Source organism: Salmo salar, chromosome ssa13, assembly GCF_905237065.1.
Source record: "Salmo salar chromosome ssa13, Ssal_v3.1, whole genome shotgun sequence".
Taxonomy (NCBI): domain Eukaryota; kingdom Metazoa; phylum Chordata; class Actinopteri; order Salmoniformes; family Salmonidae; genus Salmo; species Salmo salar.
Window position 1 is genome coordinate 9774058 of NC_059454.1, and position 21044 is coordinate 9795101.

General features: G+C 43.0%; 1 protein-coding gene across 6 annotated transcripts in view; it reads right to left on the minus strand.

The window, feature by feature from the left end:
- Positions 1-19880, minus strand: part of LOC106566395 (monocarboxylate transporter 5) — a 59274-nt gene extending 39394 nt beyond the window's left edge. The window contains exons 1-3 of one of the 6 annotated variants that reach the window (XM_045692902.1): positions 19427-19880; positions 19125-19327; positions 16808-16898 (exon numbers count right to left, since the gene is read on the minus strand). In XM_045692902.1, the coding sequence (XP_045548858.1) occupies positions 16808-16866 (59 nt within the window). In that variant the 5' untranslated portion in view covers positions 16867-16898; positions 19125-19327; positions 19427-19880. Of the gene's footprint in view, positions 1-11054; positions 11210-16807; positions 16899-19124 lie in introns of all 6 variants that reach the window. The other 5 variants (XM_045692903.1, XM_014134370.2, XM_014134369.2 and 2 more) reach the window with 5 other exon arrangements.
- Positions 19881-21044: the final 1164 nt, after the last annotated feature.

Below are 21044 nucleotides of genomic sequence, written 5' to 3' on the forward strand. Positions count from 1 at the left end.
ATAATGACAAGCAGCCAGCTGTGGGGCGATAATGACAAGCAGCCAGCTGTGTGGTGATAATGACTAGCAGCCAGCTGTGGGGCGATAATGACAAGCAGCCAGCTGTGTGGTGATAATGACTAGCAGCCAGCTGTGGGGCGATAATGACTAGCAGCCAGCTGTGTGGCGATAATGACTTGCAGCCAGCTGTGGGGCGGTAATGACTAGCAGCCAGCTGTGGGGCGATAATGACAAGCAGCCAGCTGTGGAGTGATAATGACAAGCAGCCAGCTGTGGGGCGATAATGACAAGCAGCCAGCTGTGAGGCGATAATGACTAGCAGCAGCTGTGTGGCGATAATGACTAGCAGCCAGCTGTGGGGTGATAATGACTAACAGCCAGCTGTGGGGCGGTAATGACTAGCAGCCAGCTGTGGGGCGGTAATGACTTGCAGCCAGCTGTGGGGCGGTAATGACAAGCAGCCAGCTGTGGGGCGGTAATGACTAGCAGCCAGCTGTGGGGCGGTAATGACTAGCAGCCAGTTGTGGGGTGATAATGACAAGCAGCCAGCTGTGGGGCGGTAATGACTTGCAGCAAGCTGTGGGGTGATAATGACTAGCAGCCAGCTGTGGGGCAGTAATGACTAGCAGCCAGCTGTGGGGCGGTAATGACTAGCAGCCAGCTGTGGGGCGATAATGACTAGCAGCCAGCTGTGGGGCGATAATGACTAGCAGCCAGCTGTGGGGCGATAATGACAAGCAGCCAGCTGTGTGGCGATAATGACTAGCAGCCAGCTGTGTGGCGGTAATGACTAGCAGCCAGCTGTGGGGTGATAATAACTAGCAGCCAGCTGTGGGGCGATAATGACTTGCAGCCAGCATGTGGGGGCGATAATGACTAGCAGCCAGCTGTGGGGTGATAATGACTAGCAGCCAGCTGTGGGGCGATAATGACAAGCAGCCAGCTGTGGGGCGATAATGACTAGCAGCCAGCTGTGGGGCGGTAATGACTAGCAGCCAGCTGTGGGGCGGTAATGACTAGCAGCCAGCTGTGGGCCGGTAATGACTAGCAGCCAGCTATGGGGCGATAATGACTAGCAGCCAGCTGTGGGGCGGTAATGACTAGCAGGCAGCTGTGGGGCGGTAATGACTTGCAGCCAGCTGTGGGCGGTAATAACAAGCAGCCAGCTGTGGGGCGGTAATGACTAGCAGCCAGCTGTGGGGCGGTAATGACAAGCAGCCAGCTGTGGGGCGATAATGACAAGCAGCCAGCTGTGGGGCGGTAATGACTAGCAGCCAGCTGTAGGGCGGTAATGACTTGCAGCCAGCTGTGGGGTGATAATGACTTGCAGCCAGCTGTGGGGCGGTAATGACTAGCAGCCAGCTGTGGGGTGATAATGACAAGCAGCCAGCTGTGGGGCGATAAAGACAAGCAGCCAGCTGTGGGGCAATACTGACTAGCAGCCAGCTGTGGGGCGATAATTACTTGGCTGTGCCAGCTGTGGGGCGATAATGACTAGCAGATAGCTGTGGGGTGATAATGACTAGCAGCCAGCTGTGGGGTGATAATGACTACTACCAGTGTGTCCCAAATGGAACCCTATTCCCTTTGGACCAGTGTACTATAAAGAGAATAGGCTGACATTTGGGACAAAGCCCAAGCCTGGACTTGGTCGCTCCATAAACCAGACAAAAACACTTTAACATGCGAACAAACTTGGCCTGAAACCAGTACCTTCCAACTACGTTGCAGACGCTGCATTGTTGGGCAACCAATTGCTACAAATATAGGATCTTAACTTGATTACCCTGTTGCAGGAGAGCCTACCTGAGGTTTAAAAAGGCTTCTGAACTATGACATTTCACCTATGAAATGTCAGACTTGATTTTCTCGTACGAAAAACATTTCGACCCCATACAAAAATGTTGATTAATTAATTATAATATACATTTCCTGTTGCTGCATGATTATTTTCTTGCTGGAGCAACCTGGCTCAAATTAAGATCCTACATCTGTATATCATATGATGTGGTTAGCTGGTATGCCAGTCTGCAATGTAGGTCAGCCTGGCCAATGTTTGGTTGTGTTGGTGAAACACAAAAGCATTCCAAGAAACACCTCCACATTTCCAAGACTCCTGCCAGCCCACCCCAGCTGCCCCAACTTCTTTCTTCAGGAACATCTATCCCAGTTAGACAACAGGTCCCCAATAGCACCTAGCAGTTTGCACTTGTATTTTCTCACTAAATCAAATCAAATTTCATTGGTCACATACACATGGTTAGCAGATGTTAATGCGAGTGTAGCAAAATGTTTGTGCTTCGAGTTCTGACAATGCAGTAATATCTAACAAGTAATCTAACAAATTCACAACAACTACCTCATACACACAAATTTAAAGGGATGAATAAGATTATGTATATATAAATATATGGATGAGTGACGGCCGTGCGGCATAGGCAAAGATGCAGTAGATGGTATAGAATACAGTATATACATATGAGATGAGTAGCACTAGCACTGCCTTTGCTGCTAGCTGCCTTATTGAGGAAAACATTTACTTACTATGACTGTGATATGTGGTTGTCTCACCAAGCCACCAACTAACTGTAAGTCACTCTGGATAAGAGTGTCTGCTAAATGACTCAGATGTAATGTGTAATCAACAGCCATACACTGAGTCAACAGTCTTCAAGTGAAATACATACTGTATCCTCTCATACAACAACCAACACGTTGCAAAATATTCCACACCTCCATTGATTACTGACACAATCCTGAACTAAGGCCAGAGGTCAAAGTCTCTGAGCTACAGAGGGTCATTCAAATCAGCACACAGATAGGTGATGGATACTGTCTGACCCCTGACAACACTTCCTTTTGGTGTCTGTTGACCTCGGTTGGTACTTTGCATCATACAACCCTTATATAATTCAAGGCACTTTGATGAATAGACCATTTAAAACACCTTTTATGGATAGGCCAGGATAAAAACGACCTGACGCATTGTAGTAGTTAGGCCTAGGGTAAAGATATCCTATGGAGGGCTTGGTTTTTATTCACATGAAAGGGAAAAATAGCAATCTTTTTTCGTTTGTTGGTCTATTCGTCAGAGTGCCTTGAATTGAAAATATACTGCACATCCTAAAACACACACACACACACACACATCCATACTTGCAAACTTCATTTGGCTTGGTCAAGTATCCGCCCCTACTCGCATACTTCATTTGGCTTGGTCAAGTATCCTCCCCTACTCGCATACTTAATTTGTCTTGGTCAAGTATCCATCCCTACTTGCATACTCAGTTTGGCTTGTTCAAGTATCCATCCTTACTTGCATACCTCATTTGGCTTGTTTAAGTATCCGTCCCTACTTGCATACTTCCCTTGGCTTGTTCAAGTATCCATCTCCAAGAGAACCTCTCAAAATTGCTTACCAAAGATGCACTTCTCCAAAAAAACACATTTTACCATTACTTACAGTACATTTGGAAAGTATTCAGACCCCTTGACTTTTTCCACATTTTGTTACGTTTCAGCCTTATTCTAAAATTGACTAAATATTTTTCCCCTCATCAATCTACACACAATACCTCATAATAACAAAGCAAAAACAGGTTTTTAGATATAATTTCTTTTACATTTATTAAACATAAAAAAACAGAAATACCTTATTTACGTAAGTATTCAGACCCTTAGCTATGAGACTCGAAATTGAGCTCAGGTGCATCCTATTTCCATTGATCATCCTTGAGATGTTTCTACAACTTGATTGAAGTCTACCTGTGGTAAATCAAATTGATTGGACATGATTTGGAAAGGCACACACCTGTCTATATTAGGTCCCACAGTTGACAGTGCATGTCAGCAAAACAACTAAGCCATGAGGTTGAAGGAATTGTCCGTAGAGCTTCGAGACAGGATTGTGTCGAGGCACAGATCTGGGGAAGGGAGCGACAAGTGGCCTGGTGGGTAAGAGTGTTGGGCCAGTAACCGAAAGGTTGCTGGATCGAATCCCTGAGCTGACAAGGTAAAAATCTGTCATTCTGCCCTTGAGCAAGGCAGCTAACCCACTGTTCCCTGGTCACTGTGGATGTTGATTAAGGGAGCCCTCCACACCTCTCTGATTCAGAGGAATTGGGTTAAATGCAGAAGACACATTTCAGTTGAATGCTGTACAACTGACTAGGTATCCCCTTTCCCTTCTTAAATGAAAGAAGTTTGGAACTACCAAGACTCTCCCTAAAGCTGGCTGCCTAGCTAAACTGAGCAATTGGGGGAGAAGGGCCTTGGTCAGGGAGGTGACCAAGAACCCGATGGTCACTCTGACAGAGTGCCTGATTGGTGGAGTGCTGCAGAGATGGTTGTCCTTCTCCCATCGCTGCAACACTGTGTGTGCCTTTACTGAGTAAAGGGTACTTCTGTAAATGTCATATTTCCTTCTTTTTATAAATGTGCAATAACCTGTTTTTTTTACATTTACATTTAAGTCATTTAGCAGACGCTCTTATCCAGAGCGACTTACAAAATGGTGCATTCACCTTATGATATCCAGTGGAACAACCACTTTACAATAGTGCATCTAAATATTTTAAGGGGGGTATTCCTTAAAGAGGTGGGGTTTCAGGTGTCTCCGGAAGGTGGTGATTGACTCCGCTGTCCTGGCGTCGTGAGGGAGCTTGTTCCACCATTGGGGTGCCAGAGCAGCGAACAGTTTTGACTGGGCTGAGCGGGAACTGTGCTTCCTCAGAGGTAGGGGGGCCAGCAGGCCAGTGGTGGATGAACGCAGTGCCCTTGTTTGGGTGTAGGGCCTGATCAGAGCCTGAAGGTATGGAGGTGCCGTTCCCTTCACAGCTCCGTAGGCAATCACCATGGTCTTGTAGCGGATGCGAGCTTCAACTGGAAGCCAGTGGAGAGAGCGGAGGAGCGGGGTGACGTGAGAGAACTTGGGAAGGTTGAACACCAGACGGGCTGCGGCGTTCTGGATGAGTTGTAGGGGTTTAATGGCACAGGCAGGGAGCCCAGCCAACAGCGAGTTGCAGTAATCCAGACGGGAGATGACAAGTGCCTGGATTAGGACCTGCGCCGCTTCCTGTGTGAGGCAGGGTCGTACTCTGCGAATGTTGTGGAGCATGAACCTACAGGATCGGGTCACCGCCTTTTTCTCTGTCACTATGGGGTATTGTGTGTAGATTGATAAGGGAAATTTAAAACATTTCAGAATAAGGCTGTAACGTAACAAAAGTTGTAAAAAGTCAAGGGGTTTGATTACTTTCCGAATGCTCTGTACACAAAATACAAGGCTCCTGTATCGTTGCCTATGTGCAAGGCAGACTCAATTTTTTTCCCCCATTAATATGGCATTATAGGAGGACTGAATAGTTTTAAGGAGCGTGTCTTTGGTAATCGGACGAGGGCGCTCTTTGAAAATGGGGATGGATAACCTACTTGAACAAGCAAAATGAAGTATGCAGGTGAATTGTGAATCATGAAAAAGCATGAAGGCAAAAAAAAATCTAAAAAATGTCAAAGCACTTTCAGTAGACCATTTAAAACCCCTTTATTCATAGGCTACTTAGCTATTTTTTATGTTTCGAAATACAACATCCACTTCCATGGGTCTTGTGTGTCACTGCTAGACAGGCTGCACTTCCGCTCTCAACTGTGTTACCGTTAAAACCTGCTTTTTGTGAGTCTTAAAATTGTCGCTTTGCGATTGTTTTTAAGGACAAACCTCAAATATTGCCACCGCTCCCACCTCAGTACAAGCAAGCTGATGTTAGACAGGTAAATTGACGAAACTGTCCAGGGTGTGCCAGTTTTTACATGACGGAACTGCAAACTAATGTGCGTTTGACACTTACGTCTGAGCACTAGCTGAAAATAGAACCCTTTAGTGAGAGAGAGAGAGAGAGAGAGAGAGAAGAGAGAGAGAAACAGAGAGAGAGAGAAAAAGAGAGAGCAAACAGGTCGATCAGGCTGATCAGAACATGACACTGGTTGGTTCACTTGTAGTGTGTGTGTGTGTGTGTGAGGAATGAGAGAAGAGTCATGTTTAGCTTCTATAGATCAAAATGCTGAAGGTGTGTGAATCATGTTCATTGTATGACATAGTGACACTAAGTACTGGGATGATGAGGAAACACTGCAGAGAATATTCCCATAAACACATCAACAGACTTGACAGATTTACACAGTTAACCATCAGTCATTTCTTTAAAAACAAAATAATGTCATATTCTGACAAGTAGATGTACTTTTCAATTGAATGGACATTTTCCCACAACATTTGTAGAAGTAATATTGTATCAAATCAAATCAAATTTTCTTGTTCACATTCACATGGTTAGCAGATGTTAATACGAGTGTAGCGAAATAGTTGTGCTTCTACTTCTGACAGTGCAGTAATATCTAACAAGTAATCTAACAAATTCACAACAACTACCTCATACACACAAGTGTAAAGGGATGAATAAGAATATGTACATATAAATATATGGATGAGCGATGGCCGTGCGGCATAGGCAAGATGCAGTAGATGGTATAGAATACAGTATATACATATGGGATGAGTAATGTAGGAAATGTAAACATTTTTAAAGTGGTGTTATTTAAAGTGACTAGTGATACCTTTATTAAGTCCATTTATTAAAGTGGCCAGAGATTTGAGTCTCTATGTTAGTGATGGCTGTTTAACAATCTGATGGCCTTGAGATTGAAAAAGCTTCTGTCTCTCGGTCCCAGCTTTGATGCACCTATACTGACCTCGCCTTCTGGATGATAGCGGGGTGAACAGGCAGTGGCTCGGGTGGTTGTTGTCTTTGATGATCTTTTTGGCCTTCGTGTGACATCGGGTGCTCTAGGTGTCCTGGAGGGCAGGTAGTTTGCCCCCAATGATGCATTGGGCAGACCACACTACCCTCTGGAGAGCCTTGCGGTTGAGGGCGGTGCAGTTGCCGTACCAGGCGGTGATACAGCCCGACAGGATGCTCTCAATTGTGCAGCCGTAAAAGTTTGTGAGGTGAAAAGCCACATTTCTTCAGCCTCCTGATGGTTGAAGAGGTTCTGTTGCACCTTCTTCACCACGCTGTCTGTGTGGGTGGACCATTTCAGTTTGTCCATGATGTGTACGCCGAGGAACTTAACTTTCCAACTACTCCACTACTGTCTCGTCGATGTGGATGGGGGGTACTCCCTCTGCTGTTTCCTGAAGTCCACGATCATCTCCTTAGTTTTGTTGACGTTGAGTGACAGGTTATTTTCCTGACACCACACTCCGAGTGCCCTCACCTCCTCCCTGTAGGCCGTCTCGTCGTTGTTGGTAATCAAGCCTACCACTGTAGTGTCGTCTGCAAACTTGATGATTGAGTTGGAAGCGTGCATAGCCATGCAGTCATGGGTGAACAGCGAGTACAGGAGAGGGCTGAGAACGCACCCTTGTGGGGCCCCAGTGATGAGGATCAGCGGGGTGGAGATGTTGTTCCCTACCCTCACCACCTGGGTGCGGCCCGTTAGAAAGTCCAGGACCCAGTTGCACAGGCCGGGGTCGAGACCCAGGGTCTCGAGCTTAATGACGAGTTTGGAGGGTACTATGGTGTTAAATGCTGAGCTGCAGTCAATGAACAGCATTCTTACATAGGTATTCCTCTTGTCCAGATGGGAAATGGGCAGTGTGCAGTGTGATGGCGATTGCATCGTCAGTGGATGGGGCGGTAAGCAAATTGGAGTGGGTCTAGGGTATCAGGTAGGGTTGGAGGTGATATGATCCTTGACTAGTCTCTCAAAGCACTTCATGATGACAGAAGTGAGTGCAATGGGGCGATAGTCATTTAGTTCAGTTACCTTAGCTTTCTTGGGAACAGGAACAATGGTGGCCATCTTGAAGCATGTGGGGACAGCAGACTGGGATAGGGATTGATTGAATATGTCCGTAAACACACCCGCCAGCTGGTCTGCGCACGCTCTGAGGACGCGGCTAGGGATGCTGTCTGGGCCGGCAGCCTTGTGAGGGTTAACCTGTTGGGGCTAGGGGGCAGTATTTGCACGGCTGGATAAAAAACGTACCCGATTTAAACTGGTTACTACTCTTGCCCAGAAATGAGAATATGCATATAATTAGTAGATTTGGATAGAAAACACTAAAAGTTTCTAAAACTGTTTGAATGGTGTCTGTGAGTATAACAAAACTCATATGGCAGGCCAAAACCTGAGAAGATTCCATACAGGAAGTGCCCTGTCTGACAATTTGTTCTCCTTCTGTGGCATCTCTATCAAAAATACAGCATCTCTGCTGTAACGTGACATTTTCTAAGGCTTCCATTGGCTCTCAGAAGGCGCCAGAAAGTGGAATGACGTCTCTGCAGTCTCTGGGCGAAAAACAGCAGGAGTTTTTGTGAGTGGTCAGGCAGGGAACAATGACACTGGAGTGCGCGTCCACGAGACAACTCCATGTTTTCAGTCTTTGAATGAATACAACGTCGCCCGGTTGGAATATTATCGCTATTTTACGAGAAAAATAGCATAAAAATTGATTTTAAACAGCGTTTGACATGCTTCGAAGTACGGTAATGGAATATTTTGAATTTTTTTGTCACGAAATGCGCTCGCGCGTCACCCTTCGGATAGTGACCTGAACGCACGAACAAAACGGAGCTATTTCAATATAACTATGGATTATTTGGAACCAAAACAACATTTGTTGTTGAAGTACAAGTCCTGGGAGTGCATTCTGATGAAGAACAGCAAAGGTAATCCAATTTTTCTTATAATAAATCTGAGTTTGGTGAGGGCCAAACTTGGTGGGTGTCAAATTAGCTAGCCGTGATGGCCGGGCTATCTACTTAGAATATTGCAAAATGTGCTTTCGCCGAAAAGCTATTTTAAAATCTGACACCGCGATTGCATAAAGGAGTTCTGTATCTATAATTCTTTAAATAATTGTTATGTTTTTTGTGAACGTTAATCGTGAGTAATGTAGTAAATTCACCCGGAAGTTTGCGGTGGGTATGCTAGTTCTGAACATCACATGCTAATGTAAAAAGCTGGTTTTTGATATAAATATGAACTTGATTGAACAAAACATGCATGTATTGTATAACATTATGTCCTAGGAGTGTCATCGGATGAAGATCATCTAAGGTTAGTGCTGCATTTAGCTGTGGTTTTGGTTTTTGTGACATATATGCTTGCTTTGAAAATGGCTGTGTGATTATTTTTGGCAGGGTACTCTCCTGACATAATCTAATGTTTTGCTTTCGCTGTAAAGCCTTTTTGAAATCAGACAACGTGGTTAGATTAACGAGAGTCTTGTCTTTAAAATGGTGTAAAATAGTCATATGTTTGAGAAATTGAAGTTATAGCATTTATGAGGTATTTGTATTTCGCGCCACTCGATTCCACTGGCTGTTGACTAAGCGTCCCACCTTGCCCAGGGAGGTTAACACGTTCAAATGTTTTACTCACGTCGGCCACGGAGAAGGAAAGCCTACAGGCTTTGCTAGCGGGCCGTGTCAGTGGCACTGTATTGTCCTCAAAGCGAGCAAAGAAGTTGTTTAATTTGTCTGGGAGCAAGACATCGATGTCCGCGACGTGCCTGGTTTTCTTTTTGTAATCCATGATTGACTGTAGACCCTGCCACATACTTCCCGTGTTTGAGATACTTTGTCTCTATACTGACGCTTTGCTTGTTTGATTGCCTTGTGGAGGGAATAGCTGCACTGTTTGTATTCGGTCATGTTTCCAGTCACCTTGCCATGATTAAAAGCGGTGGTTCGCGCTTTCAGTTTTGTGCGAATGCTGCCATCAATCCACAGTTTCTGGTTAGGAAAGGTTTTAATAGTCACAGCAGGTAGGACATCTCCGATGCACTTGCTAATAAACTCACTCACCGAGTCAGCGTATACATCAATGTTATTGTCTGAGGCTATCCGGAACATGATCGAAGCAATCTTGAAGTGTGGAATATGATTGGACAGACCAGTGTTGGATAGACCTGAGTACGGGCGTTTCCTGTTTTAGTTTCTGTCTATGGGCTGGGAGCAACAAAATGGAGTCATGGTCAGATTTTACGAAGGCATGGCGGGGGAGGGCTTTGTATACATCGCAGAAGTTAGAGTTGCAATGATCCAGAATGCTAGAGGCTCGTGTCACACATTCGATATGCTGATAGAATTTAGGAAGTATTGTTCTCAGGTTAGCTTTGTTAAAATCCCAAGCTTCAATGAATGCAGCCTCATGATGTATGGTTCCCAGTTTACATAGAGTCCAGTGAAGTTCTTTCAGGGCCGACGTGGTATCTGCTAGGGGGGGTTTTACACGGCTATGACTAATCAAAGAGAATTCTCTTGGAAGATAATGCGTCGACATAAGGAATACTAGGTCAGGTGAACAAAAGGACTTGAGTTACTGTATGTTGTTGTGATTACACCATGAATCGATATTCTTAAGGCATACACCCCCACCCTTCTTCTAACCAGAAAGATGTTTGTTTCTGTCGCGCGATGCATGAAGAAACCGGGTGGCTGTACCGACTCTGACAACATATCCCGAGTGAGCCATGTTTCCGTGAAACAGAGAATGTTACAATCTCTGAAAGGCAACTTGTGCCCTAATTCCGTCCACCTTGTTATCAAGAGATTGGACATTGGCGAGTAATATGCTTAGAAGAGGTGGATGGTGTGCTCGCCTTCTGAGTCCGACCAGTAGGCCGCTCCGAATGCCTCTCCTGCGGGTTGTTTTGGGTCAGCCTCTGGGATAAGATCCCATGTCCAGGGTGAAGGTCAGAACAAAGGATCCGCTTCGGGAAAGACGTATTCCTGGTCGTAATGTTGGTAAGTTGACATCACTTTTATATCCAATAGTTCTTCCCGGCTGTATGTAATAACACTTGAGATTTTCTGTGCTAACAATGTAAGAAATAATACAAAAAAAAATAACTGCATAGTTTCCTAAGGGCCTGATTTATGCTGTTTTATACATATTATTATTAGTAGTTAGATGAATTAAAAGCAGCCATAGGATCTCTACAGTCATTAGTGGTTACAGGTACAGATACAGGCGGAGGTGTCATTTACCTGTTGTGTTCTTTAGGTAGCATGGTGAAAGCAGCAGCAGCAGAGATGTTACAAGAGAGAATTGAAAAGAAGATTTGTTGTCTACTGTAGCGTCATCCTCTGGTGTGTCTGGATAGGGAGATACATCTACAGCTGTATCAAGGTTAGCCTTGCACCTGTAACAACATAAACACAAGTTAGAAATAACTTGAAAATCACCCTAGAAAATGTTTAACCTCAAGGGTCTTTTATGGTTCGATAAAAGCTAAATGAAATGAAATTCATGGCAACAGTATGACTTGTCTTGAGAGAAAAACTTTCCCTGGTTGAAGTTAGCAAGCGTTGTACAGTCGTGGCCAAACGTTTTGAGAATGACACAAATATTAACTTTCACAAAGTCTGCTGCCTCAGTTTGTATGATGGCAATTTGCATATACTCCAGAATGGTATGAAGAGTGATCAGATGAATTGCAATTAATTGCAAAGTCCCTCTTTGCCATGCAAATGAACTGAATCCCCCAAAAACTATTCCACTGCATTTCAGCCCTGCCACAAAAGGACCAGCTTACATCATGACATAGATTCTCTCGTTAACACAGGTGTGAGTGTTGACGAGGACAGGGCTGGAGATCACTCGGTCATGCTGATTGAGTTTGAATAACAGACTGGAAACTTCAAAAGGAGGGTGGTGCTTGGAATCATTGTTCTTCCTCTGTCAATCATGGTTACCTGCAAGGAAACATGTGCCGTCATCATTGCTTTGCACAAAAAGGGCTTCACAGGGAAGGATATTGCTGCCAGTAAGATTGCACCTAAATCAACCATTTATCGGATCATCAAGAACTTCAAGGAGAGCGGTTCAATTGTTGTGAAGAAGGCTTCAGGGCGCCCAAGAAAGTCCAGCAAGCACCAGGACCGTCTCCTAAAGTTGATTCAGCTGTTGATTCAGCTGCTGATTCAGCACCGCCAGTACAGAGCTTGCTCAGGAATGGCAGCAGGCAGGTGTGAGTGCATCTGCACGCACAGTGAGGCGAAGACTTTTGGAGGATGGCCTGGTGTCAAGAAGGGCAGCAAAGAAGCCACTTCTCTCCAAGAAAAACATCAGGGACATATTCTACAAAAGGTACAGGGATTGGACTGCTGAGGACTGGGGTAAAGTCATTTTCTCTGATGAATCCCCTTTCCGATTGTTTGGGGCATCCGGAAAAAAGCTTGTCCGGAGAAGACAAGGTGAGCACTACCATCAGTCCTGTGTCATGCCAACAGTAAAGCATCCTGAGACCATTCATGTGTGGGGTTGCTTCTCAGCCAAGGGAGTGGGCTCACTCACAATTTTGCCTAAGAACACAGCCATGAATGAAGAATGGTACCAACACATCCTCTGAGAGTAAATTCTCCCAACCATCCAGGAACAGTTTGGTGATGAACAATGCCTTTTCCAGCATGACGGAGCACCTTGCCATAAGGCAAAAGTGATAACTAAGTGGCTCGGGGAACAAAACATCGATATTTTGGGTCCATGGCCAGGAAACTCCCCAGACCTTAATCCCATTGAGAACTTGTGGTCAATCCTCAAGAGGCAGGTGGACATACAAAAACCCACAAAGTCTGACACACTCCAAGCATTGATTATGCAAGAATAGGCTGCCATCAGTCAGGATGTGGCCCAGAAGTTAACCTGTTGGGGATAGGGGGCAGTATTGACACGGCTGGATAAAAAACGTACCCGATTTAATCTGGTTACTACTCCTGCCCAGTAACTAGAATATGCATATAATTATTGGCTTTGGATAGAAAACACCCTAACGTTTCTAAAACTGTTTGAATGGTGTCTGTGAGTATAACAGAACTCATATGGCAGGCAAAAACCTGAGAAGATTTCATGCAGGAAGTGGCCTGTCTGACAAGGTGTCGTTCTTCTTGTCTCTGTTTATTGAAGAGTGAGGATCTTAGCTGTACCGTGACACTTCCTACGGCTGCCATAGGCTCTCAGAAGGCGGCAAAATGCTGAATCGTGGCTTTGCAGGCTCTGGCTGAAACAAAGTAGTGCATTTGGGTAGTGGCTGGTTACAGTACTGTGAGACTCAGGCTCGTGCCCGCGTCGACTCAAAGCTTTGTTTTCTTTCCTCTGTTTAGCTAAATGGAGATTCCCGGTCGGAATATTATCGCTTTTTTACGAGAAAAATGGCATAAAAATGGATTTTAAACAGCGGTTGACATGCTTCGAAGTACGGTAATGGAATATTTAGAATTTTTTTGTCACGAATTGCGCCATGCGCGCGACCCTGATTTACCATTTCGGATAGTTTCTGGAACGCACGAACAAAACGGCGCTATTCGGATATAACGATGGATTATTTTGGACCAAACCAACATCTGTTATTGAAGTAGCAGTCCTGGGAGTGCATTCTGACAAAGACAACAAAAGGTAATCAAACTTTTGTAATAGTAAATCTGATATTGGTGAGTGCTAAACTTGCCGGGTGTCTAAATAGCTAGCCCGTGATGGCTGGGCTATGTACTTAGAATATTGCCAAATGTGCTTTCACCAAAAAGCTATTTTAAAATCGGACATATCGAGTGCATAGAGGAGTTCTGTATCTATAATTCTTAAAATAATTGTTATGCTTTTTGTGAACGTTTATCGTGAGTAATTTAGTAAATTGTTAGTGAATTCGCCGGAAGTTTGCGGGGGTATGGTAGTTCTGAACGTCACATGCTAATGTAAAAAGCTGGTTTTTGATATAAATATGAACTCGATTGAACAAAACATGCATGTATTGTATAACATAATGTCCTAGGGTTGTCATCTGATGAAGATCATCAAAGGTTAGTGCTGCATTTAGCTGTCTTCTGGGTTTTTGTGACATTATATGCTAGCTTGAAAAATGGGTGTCTGATTATTTCTGGCTTGGTACTCTGCTGACATAATCTAATGTTTTGCTTTCGTTGTAATCGGACAGTGTGGTTAGATTAACGAGAGTCTTGTCTTTAAATAGCTGTAAAATAGTCATATGTTTGAGAAATTGAAGTAATAGGATTTTTAAGGTATTTGAAAATCGCGCCACTGGATTACACTGGCTGTTGCGTAGGTGGGACGAATTCGTCCCGCCTAGCCCAGAGAGGTTAATTGACAGCATGCCAGGACAGATTGCAGAGGTCTTGAAAAAGAAGGGTCAACCCTGCAAATATTGATTTTTTGCATCATGTAATTGTCAATAAAAGCCTTTGCCACTTATGAAATGCTTGTAATTATACTTCAGTATTCCACAGTAACATCTGACAAAAATATCTAAAGACACTGAAACAGCAAACTTTGTGGAAATTAATATTTGTGTCATTCTCAATTTTTTTTAGCCACGACTGTACACAGATAACCACCCATCAAAACGTGAGCATGAAGACACAGTATTTAAATGAGATCCATTTGATTGACTTCTCACAATGACCACCTTTGCAGAATGATGCAACTTTCTTTGTGCCTTTCCAGATTCTCTTCAGGGTGATCAAATAGATCTAACAGGTCACGAAGGAGGACCCAGGGATCAAGACGAACTAGTCTTGAGATAATGAACGAGGCAAGATCCCCGTTTTCAAAAACACTAGGCTGGATGTCAACGATGACCACTAGCACAACGACCATTTTTCTTTGAGAAACTCTGAAAAAGCAGAGACATCTCTGGACAAACAGACAGAGAGACAGACATAAGGTAGGCGAGGGGGACAGACAGACCTAAAGCAATAGTCTAACCTTAGCACTCTTTCACCAGCCAAAAGGTTTGAGAAATTATGATAATCTATAGATTTGTTTTGTTATATTATATTATTAAAATCAAATTGGAGAGTCAGTTGGAAGTCAGTTGAAGCTGTCCTACAAAAACTGTCATGTCATTACAGTGCATCTTAATATTACTCTACATTTTGCTTTAAGAGCACGAGCAGGTTCAAACTAGATCATGCCAGATTGGATTTCCTTCCTGCAAGCCAGGGCTGAAGTAAGCTAAATGTCACCTCTGGCATGCATGACATGCATTGAACCACCACAGACCTGGTGCTCAGTCTGTCGGGTTATACCAGGGAGGAGTTGTCTGTTGGGTTATACCAGGGAGGAGCTGTCTGTTGGGTTATACCAGGGAGGAGCTGTCTGTTGGGTTATAGCAGGGAGGAGCTTTCCAGCACTTATCATTATCTCTGAGTTTCTATGCAGTGTTAAGGCCCCTGGGGTGGAGGCGTGCTAGTTATTGACACATACTATAGTATGTCACATTATACGCCACATAGCTGGCTGTGTGCTATGTCTGGACAGCTACCATATCCATCTTCTGTGTGAAGAGCTAGCATGTCTGGATAGCTAAGTTAGCATATTAATTTCCTATATTAAGACCAAGGGGCTCTGGTCTCATCTGTCTATCTATATAAGAACCCTATGATGGAAACCTTCAGGTCAGCCAAAATGTTAGTTAGAATCTTTCTCGCTGGGCAGAAACTGGATGAATAGCCGCTGTTTCCACGTTGTTTCAACTAAAATTCTATGTTTTTCCTGAAAAACGAATTGGATTTACCAAAAAGTAATCAAAGTAAACTCCTTTCAAGAATTGTTTCAAAAAAAAATTCACCCAACTTTTAACCTAAGTCCAATGATATGATTGACATTTTTATTGCCTTCACTTTGAATTCACGTAGACGTCGAATTGACGTTGGCTATACCCAGTGGGTTCAGTTACAGCATCCAACTCCCTTTGGAGTGTTGCGTCAACAATGGCTTAACAGGCAATTAATTACAATAAATTAGGCATGTCGATTGGTTTGTCCTGGAGTAGATCAGGTTGGAACAGGATATTGGTCATCAGGCAACCATAAAAGTTCAATTAAAAGAACAAAACCTGTTGAACTCATTATTCCATTGGAAAATGAAAGATTCTCTCATTTCAGAGTAATTGTTCTCATCAAGGTTTTTCCAATATTTGAGAGCAAACAACTAAAATGAAAGATATTTGATCATTGTAAGTTTTGAATACAATAGCCTGAGATAATGTATCAGTTTCCTTTAAAAGGATTTACTGTACGAACAAGCTCTGTGACCACAGATCTATAGCCACAACTAGTGTAGCTTTACCTCCCCATTAGACTCCATATTACTGTAATACAACACAATACTAATAGCCACTCTCACATTCTTGAATCCGCTCTTTTGGTGTTAATGAGAAAAGCAAATTACATTAGTCATGAGGAATGGTGAGATTAAGTTGCTAAGAAGCTGCTTGGTGATTAGGTGAAAAAGCTTTTGGCTTAGTTTATTATCCCTGAAAAGGAGAATGGAACGACCATACACCACAGTATTGTGAACTCATACGCCACAGTATTGTGAACTCATACGCCAAAGTATTCAAGTACTATTTGAAATCTTTAAAATACGTTGAGTGTTTGCATGTCCTCACCTGGAGTGCCAGGTGGTCAGGGTTTTATATTGGCTCCACTTGTGGTCAGAGCGTTGGACTAGTAACCGAAAGGTTGCAAGATCAAATCCCTGAGCTGACAAGACAAAAAATCTGTTGTTCTGCCCCTGAACAAGGCAGTTAACCCACTGTTCCCCGGTAGGCTGTCATTGAAAATAAGAACTGGTTCTTAACTGCCTTGCCTGGCAAAAAAAAAATGAATTAAATGAACTGGGAGAGTTTAAAACATTTTTTTTTTTTTAAATACTATTTGAACCGAGGTATGGACCATACACCATAACAGTATTGTAAATATAAACTCATAGAGAGGTCTCTTACCATATACAAATCTGCTGGACCAGTTGTTCTCTTTTTAGATCAGAGTTTTCTTGTTGCATTGTGGCCCCTCACTCACCCTACAGTCACAACTCTGTTTGGGGAAAAAATAGATAAATCACTACCCACTAGCTGTTTGAATTCAGTTAGAGGAACACAAAGGTCATAAACGTATGTTTGAATTCAGTTACAGTAACCTTATAACAACCAGGTGACCAGGTCAAGAACACAGAAATGAACTGAACATTAAATGGGCAATCTGGGATTGGCACATTACTTTTGGGACTTTTAAATGAATGACTTAAAATAAATGAATGACATATAGCCAGATCCCAGATTGCTTCATTAAGTTATTATGTAAGACCATATGAACATATCCCCCCCCCCCCCAAGTATTTCACACAAGATGAATAATCCAGGGGCGGAAATCCCGGGGGGGACGGGGGGGACATGACCCCCCCATCCTGGAAAAATATGATTTGTCCCCCCCAATATATCACTGAAACATAACTATGTAATTTAAATAATATTAATAATACGCAATGAAAGCAATTGTGCTGATTATAGACACTTAATAGCTTGTTTTTAAGTTTCAAAAGATTGCGACCCCCCCACCCTTTGCCTCACAATGGTTTGATCCACTGCCAGTTCCTTAGCTTGCGAGGTAACGTAGAGGTCGTATCTACTGTCTGAAAGGCACTCAATGCACGTAACTGACGTGAGGTTAATCCAGTCAATTGCGCACACACACTAGCTGAATATGCAGAGCTAGCGCGCAAATATGAACTATTAAGCTAGCTAGTACCTATTCCATTTATGTGGCGTCGTCAAAGATGGAATCTTTGCTATCGTTAATTTATTCCAAGATCAGCATGCATGTAAGTTAGTGCTTCAAAGTCCCTGTGATAAGGTTAGCGATAAACTGAACAGAACTACACTCTCTTCTACCATTGTTTTAAATATATTTAACGGTCTCGTTGCAAAAGCTAAATTGTCGCAAGGGAACTTTTATTTATATATTTTATTTCATCTTTATTTAACCCGGGTAGCAAAGATTATAGCAAACACCACTGAATTGGTGCTCGCTAGCTTTGCAAATTCAGCTATTGTTAGAAGCCAGCCAATATGAAACAAACTATTAAAATTACAAAAGGTTGCAGCATATGTTGTGTAAATGGTGAACTCATACAGCTGTCAACTCTTGTCACTGCAATCCGTTTCACATTTGCTAGCTACCTTTTAGATCGAAGCCCATATAGAATGATAGAAGATAAGATGATAGAAGCCCATCTCCTACTGTAAATAACCTACATACTGTGTGTGTGTAGCCAACCAGGTAGAAAAATGGCAGAAAAATGGCAGAAAAAAGACGGACATCAGAGTATTTTTCAGTACACCAAAACGCAAAGTAAGAACCCTAGTAGCCTAATATCTCAAAGACTAGTTGATAAAATGTTCACAAGAAAAAAATGTAATTCTAATGGGAATGTTTCACAATGATGTCATTAGGCAGAGCAGGCAACAGATGGCACACAGACAGCAGAGTTGGGGACAGATATGCAGGGACAGACTGGCAGAGACAGGGAGTCTCAGGTAAGTTTGTTGAGTCTTTGTTTGGCAACATTATGAAAGGTTCTCAATTTTTTTTACTTGTAAAATAGGAACATAATTGGAAAATGCCATGGATACCCCCACTCTCAACTTAAACTGGTGACTGAACTAAGATTTGTTAAAGGCAATGGTATTGCTGTTGTGATTAGTTGTGTAGTTTTGGGTACCGGTAGTTAGGAGTACGGCAAACACCTTATTTCTTTGGTTCCTCAATATACATTTACCATATTAAACGTAGGCTATGTGTTACAGCACTACTTTTGGTGTCCCCCTCAGGAATTGCTCTTGAGAAAATGTAATGTAATTGTCCCCTCCAAAGTTGATATCAGATTTTCGCCCCTGGAATAATCACGACTAATTGTCACCGCTAATTCATTTAATAAAGGACTTCTGGGTTAATAGATTCGATCAAACTACATCGGTGCAGTGCCCGGGCACTCCAAATCGCACATGATTGAAATTACAACAAATAAAACGTTGTGTGTAGCAGCAATCATTAATAGTAGGCTACAGCCAACAACAAAACATAACTTCAAAATAGACTAATATAAATGATTATGTGTTTGTGACTTTTTTTTAAACAATAAAAGCATATCCCCAAAGCCCTATAAAAATAAATACAGAAATGCAAAAACACTTCAGTATAGAACACTTAGATATTGATTCATGAAAACTGAAATTACAGTCTTTAACATACTTATATACATACCTTAATCTTCCATCAGATTTTGCAGTGTTTTCCTCTTGATCTCAAATAGTAAGCAATATCGACGGTGTTCTGCGCTCGAAGAGCTAGATGGGAGATTCCTACATTTTAGGTGCACCCTCTGTCCTTTTGATTGTGCACTTAATAGGCTGCTCCTACTTGGAGAAGTTTCCTTGGCATATACATCGACATAACAGGACCCGTTCCTTTGAGGATGAATGAGACATAACTTTAGTTAACTGTGTGTATTCCCCCGTCAGAGTTCAACAGAACATTTGCGATTAATTAAGAAGGGTCGCACGAACCAAAGTCGCTCTCACAGGGGCTGACACGTGACTGGCACGTAACGATCGCTCTGAAAACCTCCCAAAAGGTAGAAAAACGTCTCACTGCTCTGTCAAAACAGCATGTTAAAAACACTGTCTTCACCAGTAGGTTTTCTAGGCTAAAAGTTGAGCACGAACAATGTTAGTTGGAGATGATCGGAGATAGGGGGTCTTTCTGCAGGTTGACAGCCAGCCTAGGCGTTATCGCTGACTGCAGTGTTCTCGCCGCATGTAACCGGACATCCCATCCACTGCAGAGGAACTTTAGCGAAGGTCTGTATGACCTGAACTCCAATTGTGTAATAATAAGAGATTATTTAAATGGTATAAAACCATGTAACGACTAGGATTTGAAACTAATACATTCCACATTTAGGCCTATTATTTGCACAGAATTACCTCAGCAGGATGCCAAGAGAAATGCTGAACCATCTAAAGGAGAAAATAATGGACCCATGACACGAAGGTCAGAAGATTAAACCGGCCGGATCCCAGTTAAAGTTTATCGACCTGAAATGCCCTAGAAATGCATTGAACTGGAAATGTGTTCACTGAAAGCATGTGCACCTGCTGGGACAGTGAAGAGATACAAGTTGCAGACATGTGAACTGTGTATGTTCACTGTAGTAAAACATAATAGATGGAATTAAAACGAGGGAGAGAAAGAGAGAGCTAAATGAGAAAGCAGACCATCTATAAACATCTCACACACCAAGAGGCATCATGCAACTCATTTTATGAAGGGAGCACTTGTGACCAAATTCCATATCTGTGAATTAACTCTGAGTAAATATTTTCTTTATTTTTCCAGAATATGAATAGATACAACTAGGGGGAATGCGATGCATCACACACAGACCTAAGATAATTCAGTTGCTCACTGTGCTAGTCACAAACAAATAGCACCCCAGCCACTATATAGTGAACTACTTTTGACCAGGGCCCATTATATAGGGAATAGAGTGCTATTTGGTACAGAGACAATGAATCACTGACATTGACCTCTGACATTAGCTGCATTAAAAAGGTCAGTGCATTCTGAGTCTGGGGTGGCCTTTAGATTGGTGGGAGGTGACAGGGGGGTAGTCTTCTGGCTGTAATGGGGACTGTGAGGCATGGCCCAGACTCAGTGTTCAACTCCTGTAGGTCATGTTTACTTACTGGAATTGTTTGCATTTTGATAAATCACCTGCCTAATGGGCCAATCACAGAGCAGGTTCAACTTGTATGACCTCTCAGATCACTTGCCCCAGGCAATAGGGCAACCCTTAATGTCAAACCTTTAGTGGGGGAAATGCAAAACAGACAAGACCAGCATCTGGGGGGGGGGGGCAACTTAACCCTACAGTTAAAATCCTAGAAGACTCAGTTCAGACATACCGTATGACACGAGTCCCCCCTTTGACACACTACATTTAAAAACCAGATAGCGCAGTACAATATAGAAGTACAGAGTATCACGTTCAGCTCCTCTAGGCCAAGTTTACTGCAGTATCCCACGAGAGTGAAATTTGTCATTATACTTGAAAACATATACCACACTAAAAAGGTAGTGTAAGTCCAGACACACCATACAGTACAAACACAACCAAGTCCC